Raw genomic sequence first — 7,612 nt, 5'->3', positions numbered from 1 at the left:
TAATTGGGGAACACCTCATGTGTCTTCATCTATCCTGGATGTGTTATGAATACTACTGTTCAGTGATAATTGGGGAACACCTCATGTGTCTTCATCTATCCTGGATGTGTTATGAATAATACTGTTCAGCGGTAATTGGGGAACACCTCATGTGTCTTCATCTATCCTGGATGTGTTATGAATACTACTGTTCAGTGATAATTGGGGAACACCTCATGTGTCTTCATCTATCTTGGATGTGTTATGAATAATACTATTCTGTGGTAATTTGGAACACCCTCACTTGTCTTCATCTATCTTTGACGAAGACACACTAAGACACGCTCGCACACTTAGACACTCATATGTAGCGTTGCAACATTAATATTTATACATATAATATTTCTATAGTGTATTTAAGAAATAGTATTAGCGTTGGGAAATGATAGTACATGTTATATTTTATATTTATACACATAAATTAATCATAATAACAATTATGAGCCATACAATTACTCGAAGCAAAATTGTAAACCATTGCGTTCCCCACCACGGATATTTTTACTGTTGTCCTCTTTCCCCACAGATCATCAAGGAGTGGCCCCTCACCCACGTGCGTCGCTGGGCCGCGTCGCCCAACAGTTTCACGCTGGATTTCGGAGACTACTCCGACGCCTACTACTCTGTGCAGACGCCCGATGGAGAACCCATCTCCCAGCTGATTGCCGGTTACATCGACATCATCCTGAAGAAGGTAGGCAGTTGGGGAACGGGGATCGCCTGAGGAGTTCCCTTCACGACTTAGCTCGTCCGGATAGTTGATATCGGTATCGGTTTATCCGAGGGCTATTAATCTTCTTTTTTTCCAGATATTTATGGTTTCGTTATCCGTTGCAGCGTTTAATCCTGTTATTTATTATGAACTTCATCCTATTATGTGTAGCAGAGGGCATTGTATGAGGCGTTCTAGTTGTGCATAGCACTGGCCACTATGTCCCGTGCTAAAAGGGACATAATGTTCAGTGCTATCCTGTCATTTATCCCAGGATTTATCCTCTGGTTGAGTTCGTTCACTCACTGAGCGTGGTTAGAGGGCTGTTCACTTGTTATGTAGTGCGAGGGATAGATGGCGGTCTGTCATCATGCCTCATGTGTATTTCGTAAACAGAAAGCGGACCGGGAAAGGTATGGTTCGGACGGGGATGAAGGGGAGACTATGCTGGAAGATGTGTCGGAGGCAGGAAGGTACCCTCCTCCATCGATCTTGCCTCCTCTCTACAACGCCTCTTACATCTACTTGCTTAGTGTGGTACACCTCTGTTGAGTGCCTCTGTGTCGTATATCTCCTTTATGCAGCATAATTTTTCTATTCTGTTCTTTCTTTATGCAGTATATCTCTTCTATTCTGTTCTTTCTTTATGCAGTATATCTCTTCTATTCTGTTCCACCTTTATGCAGTATATCTCTTCTATTCTGTTCCTCCTTTATGCAGTATATCTCTTCTATTCTGTTCTTTCTTTATGCAGTATATCTCTTCTATTCTGTTCCCACCTTATGCCAGTATATCTCTTCTATTCTGTTCCTCTTTTATGCATATCAATTCTTCTATTACTGTTCCTCCCTTTATGGGCGTTATCTTTCTATTCTGTTTTCCTCCTTTATGCAGTCTGATCTCTTTCTATTCTGTTCTCCGTTTATGCACGTATATCTCTTCTAATCTGTTCCTCCTTTATTGCAGTATATCTCTTCTATTCTGTTCCTCCTTTATCAGTAATTCTCTTTCTATTGTTCGCCCTTTATGCAGTATATGCTCTTCTATTCTGTTCTTTCTTTATGCAGTATATCTCTTCTATTCTGTTCCTCCTTTATGCAAAAGACCTCTTATTTTTTATGGCTCCTCTGTGTGTTACACCTCCTCTATGTGGTATACCGCCTCTAATTTGTACATCCTCTTTAGTGTACCACTTCTATTCTTTGCTTCTTTTATACCTTCTCTACTCTGTCCGTAACTTTTGTACCTTCTGCAACACACTGTTCAAAACTCTGATCACCAGCTTGCCATTATATTCACTTTGGCAACTTTCTCTTTCTGTCTTGTTATTAGACATTTGAGTAAGGAATGGTTGTGAAACACTCGTTATATGCTGTCTATTCTCTTGTCTCTTTTTCCTTTCCTTGTCTTTTTTTCTCCCGTTTCTCTTTCTTCTTGTTCCTCATTTCTATTGTCTCATACTATTCACATTGTTTTATGCTCTTACGGGACCTCCACCTATCAGTCATAGGGTCTACTTTTATCAATTGGATTTCTTGCAGCTCTATGCAGAAAAGACATGTCCTGATCTTGCTGAGTGGTTTTCGCTCTATCGCTATTCCTATAACTGTTGTAGTCATTCATTGACACGCATTTCCTTCCATCTCTTAGAGGGCGCTTTACGACGACAGACGTATGATCTCCTGATTGCGCTGAATGTTCTCTTGTTTACTACATCTTGCAGCCTTTCTAGCGTTTCAGATGTGGCGAGTGTGGATCGTGGCTCGTGCCATGTGCGACTGCAGCTTGCATATGCGGTCGTGTCTGTTCTCAATGCCTACTGTTCTTGCTCTTGCCTCTGACATCTTGTGTGTTTTCTTCTTGCTTCCTATTTGCTGCGCGTGCAGAAAAAGGCCAAGGACCACTTTGGTATTGAGGGAGACGATGAGAGTACACTCCTCGAAGACACCGTTTCACCATACAAGTAAGCGCGGTGCCATCTGGTGGCCGAATCTAACAACTCTCTGACTTGTGTTTAGCTATGCTCTGTTTCTCGCTCTAACGTGCACATGCATGCGTGCATTGTTAGCTGCAGTTCATTTCGTTTTCGTTTTGTTTCTTTTTGTACTAACTTTTGTTTATGGTGGTGTTGGTGATGGCGGTACTTTTTAAGGGTGTTTAGTAATTGGTCTTGACATGTTTTCAGATAGCAGTAATTATGTGGATGTAACTATAGTAATGATGGGTCATGGCAGAAATATCTAACAAGCTACTAAAGAATGTTTGTTTGACATTGGGTGTGCATGGTAGGTGCATGCATGTACGTGTTCAAGTGTATCACATTGTAATTTTATTTATACGCAGGATGTTTTTACAGACTCCGTACATAACTGCATGGATATTCGTACGTAGTCACAATCTAGCGCCATCTGTTGACGACTCGGTTAACCAGATCGTGCTGGAATTCAAATGCAATACAACCTATATAAAGGTCTCCAAGTTATATTTGATCGCGATGCACGACGGCTTAAACGAGTAATGTAAACGATACACTTTGTTACGTGATATGTCATGTAATTTCTGTACGTCTTATGTCTCGTGGCGTGGTGTTTTCAGAGCTACGATCATTGAGCATCAGACCCAGCAGGTTCACCATCCTGAGCAAGGATCCGTGGCTCTACCTGGTGTCATGAGGTCAGGAGATGGTGAGTCAATTGCGCTAATGCAGCAATAAAAGGAAGCATGTGGTTGATTGGTCGATATCGAATATATATTTCATATTTTTTATATTAATTTTTTATATTATAATTTATATATGTAACTGGCAATGGTTATGATTGACATTTTTATGCTGCTTTAATGTAATCTATATTAGCTCAACAGTACAACCTCTAGTAGATTTGGCTCTTTAGACCTCGAGTAGCCTTTGTCACCATGCACCCAATGTCCGCTGTCGTGGCATCACCACACAACACCATATGCAAGATGTTGTGACATCACACTACTGACATGACGACACTGTACACAGGATGTAGTGACATCACACTACTGACATCCACACACATGTACACAGGATGCAGTGACATCATACTATACTCACATCCACACACATGTACACAGGATGCAGTGACATCATCCCTGTGCATGTACACAGGATGCAGTGACATCATCCTTGCGCGTGTACATAGGGTGCAGTGACATCATTCTTGCGCGTGTACACGGTATGCAGTGACGTCATCGTTGCACGTGTACATTGCAGAAGAGAAGCAGTACAGGTCGGGAGCGATAGATGAACAGCAGCAGCAGACGATCATCAAGGCTCAGCTGAACAGCGCACACGTTCCGCCCCTGGTGTGTATATTCATTTGGCGCTTCACCTTGGCATTTGGCATTTGTATACATTTGTATACATATTGGCCTTTGGTATCAGCATTTGGCACGTGTGATTCACGTGCATTTACGTTCATCCAGTGAATAAACAGGCTTCTCTTCTGAAGCTTTTAGTGAGAGCACTGAATTAGCACATTCTAATGCATATGAATATTCATTTGTATGCATATATATATATATGATATGATATGATATATTGTGAATAGAGTAAAGTAAATAGTGATAGAAAACTTATGGCATCAGTATAAAGGTTTAAAACATCAATAATGTTTTACTTAACTGGTATATATTATTTGTTATAATACTTAGACCAACTAAATGAATACGAGATCAATTATTGAAATCGTGTTTTTGCTCGATATACATATTACATACATATTATATACATACATATTACATACACACATTGCATTACTTACTAACTTATGCGGTCCCTCGGTGACATTGATTGGTGTCTGAGTTAAATTGGTCAGGGGGCGATTGTTTAACAATTACGTTGGTGAGCGAACAGCCCCGTCCTGCTGGATATTTTCCTTCCGCAGCCATATTACATACATATTACATATATACATACATACATTACATACATATACATGCATATTACATATATACATACATACATTACATACATATTACATATATACATACATACATACATACATACATACATACATACATATACATGCTAGACATACATACGTGCTTCATTCCGTCTTACTCGGCTGCTAGGGTGGGCATACATTACATACATATTACATACATACATACATATACATGCTAGACATACATACGTGCTTCATTCCGTCTTACTCGGCTGCTAGGGCGGGCACGTCTATTCACATGTTTTTTATGCTCTTACGGACCTCCACCTATCAGTCATAGGTTCTACTTTTATCAATTGGATTTCTTGCAGCTCTATGCAGAAAAGACATGTCGCTGATCTTGCTGAGTGGTTTTCCGCTCTTCGCTATTCCTATAACTGTTGTAGTCATTTCATTGACACGCATTTCCTTCCATCTCTTAGAGGGCGCTTTACGACGACAGACGTATGATCTCCTGATTGCGCTGACTGTTCTCTTGTTTACTACATCTTGCAGCCTTTCTAGGGTTTCAGATGTGCGATGGTGGATCGTGGCTCGTGCATGTGCGACTGCAGCTTGCATATGCGGTCGTGTCTGTTCTCAATGCCTACTGTTCTTGCTCTTGCCTCTGACATCTTGTGTGTTTTCTTCTTTGCTTCCATTTGCTGCGCGTGCAGAAAAAGGCCAAGGACCACTTTGGTATTGAGGGAGACGATTGAGAGTACACTCCTGCGAAGACCACCGTTTCACCATACAAGTAAGCGGCGGTGCCATCTGGTGGCCGAATCTAACAACTCCTGACTTGTTTTAGCTATGCTCTGTTCTTCGCTCTAACGTGCACATGCATGCGTGCATGTTAGCTGCAGTTCATTTCGTTTTCGTTTTGTTTTCTTTGGTACTAACTTTTGTTTATGGTGGTGTTGGTGATGCGGTACTTTTTAAGGGTGTTTAGTAATTGTCTTGACATGTTTTCAGATAGCAGTAATTATGTGGATGTAACTATAGTAATGATGGTCATGGCAGAAATATCTAACAAGCTACTAAAGAATGTTTGTTTGACATTGGGTGTGCATGTAGGTGCATGCATGTACGTGTTCAAGTGTATCACATTGTAATTTTATTTATACGCAGGATGTTTTACAGACTCCGTACATACTGCCATGGATATTCGTACGTAGTCACAATCTAGCGCATCTGTTGACGACTCGGTTAACCAGATCCGTGCTGGAATTCAAATGCAATACAACCTATATAAAGGTCTCCAAGTTATATTTGATCCGCGATGCACGACGGCTTAAACGAGTAATGTAAAACGATACACTTTGTACGTGATATGTCATGTATTTCGTACGTCTTATGTCTCGTGGCGTGGTGTTTTCAGAGCTACGATCATTGAGCATCAGACCCAGCAGGTTCACCATCCTGAGCAAGGATCCGTGGCTCAACCTGGTGTCATGAAGGTCAGGAGATGGTGAGTCATTGCGCTAATGCGCAATAAAAGGAAGCTGTGGTTGATTGGTCGATATCGAATATATATTTAATATTTTTTATATTAATTTTTTATATATAATTTATATATGTAACTGGCAAGGTTATGATTGACATTTTATGCGCTTTAAACGTAATCTATATTAGCTCAACAGTACACACTCTAGTAGATTTGGCTCTTTAGACTCTAGTAGCCTTTTTGTCACCATGCACCGCAATGTCGCTGTCGTGGCATCACCACACAAACCACCATATGCAAGATGTTGTGACATCACACTACTGACATGACGACACTGTACACAGGATGTAGTGACATCACACTACTGACATCCACACACATGTACACAGGATGAGTGACATCATACTACTCACATCCACACACATGTACACAGGATGCAGTGACATCATCCCTCGTGCATGTACAACAGGTGCAGTGACTCATCCTTGCGCGTGTACATAGGGTGCAGTGACATCATTCTTGCGCGTGTACACGGTATGCAGTGACGTCTCTCGTTGCACGTGTACATTGCAGCAGAGAAAGCAGTACAGGTCGGGAGCGATAGATGAACAGCAGCAGCAGACGATCATCAAGCTCAGCTGAACAGCGCACACGTTCCGCCCCTGTGTGTTATATTCATTTGGGCTTCACCTTGGCATTTGGGCATTGTATACATTTGTATACATATTGGCCTTTGGTATCAGCATTTGGCACGTGTGATTCACGTGCATTTACGTTCATCCAGTGAATAAACAGGCTTCTCTTCTGAAGGCTTTTAGTGAGGCACTGAATTAGCACATTCTAATGCATATGAATATTCATTTGTATGCATATATATATAATTATGATATGATATGAATATATTGTGAATAGAGTAAAGAAATAGTGATAGAAAACTTATGGCATCAGTATAAAATGTTTAAAACATCAATAATGTTTTACTTAACTGGTATATATTATTTGTTATAATACTTAGACCAACTAAATGAATACGAGATCAATATTGAAAGTCGTGTTTTGCTCGATATACATATTTACATACATATTATATACATACATATTACATACACACATGATTACTTACTAACTTATGCGGTCCCTCGGTGACATTGATTGGTGTCTGAGTTAAATTGGTCAGGGGCGATTGTTTAACAATTACGTTGGTGAGCGAACAGCCCGTCCTGCTGGATATTTTCCTTCCGCAGCCATATTACATACATCATTACATATATACATACATACATTACATACGATATTACCATGCACTATACATATACTATACATACATTCATACAATTACATACATACATTACATACATATACATACATACATCATATACATACATACATACATACATTACATACATATACATTACTACATGCTGCCATACATACGTGCTTCATTCCGTCTTACTCGGCTGCTAA

The 7,612-nt window shown here is 40.3% G+C and overlaps 1 protein-coding gene across 1 annotated transcript in view; it reads left to right on the top strand.

The window, feature by feature from the left end:
- LOC106814256 (talin-2-like) overlaps positions 1-7,612 on the top strand; it is a gene marked incomplete in the record, with an annotated part of 112,682 nt that overhangs the window by 34,687 nt on the left and 70,383 nt on the right. Inside the window, 4 exon segments of the mRNA XM_014818552.1 lie at positions 566-733; positions 2,638-2,714; positions 3,347-3,435; positions 3,990-4,081. Coding sequence (XP_014674038.1) covers positions 566-733; positions 2,638-2,714; positions 3,347-3,435; positions 3,990-4,081 — 426 coding nt within the window.

This window comes from Priapulus caudatus, unplaced genomic scaffold, assembly GCF_000485595.1.
Source record: "Priapulus caudatus unplaced genomic scaffold, Priapulus_caudatus-5.0.1 Scaffold892, whole genome shotgun sequence".
In the NCBI taxonomy this organism is placed as follows: Eukaryota; Metazoa; Priapulida; class Priapulimorpha; order Priapulimorphida; family Priapulidae; genus Priapulus; species Priapulus caudatus.
The sequence above is the reverse complement of the archived record's forward strand: the minus strand, read 5'-3'. Positions and strand labels throughout refer to the sequence as shown.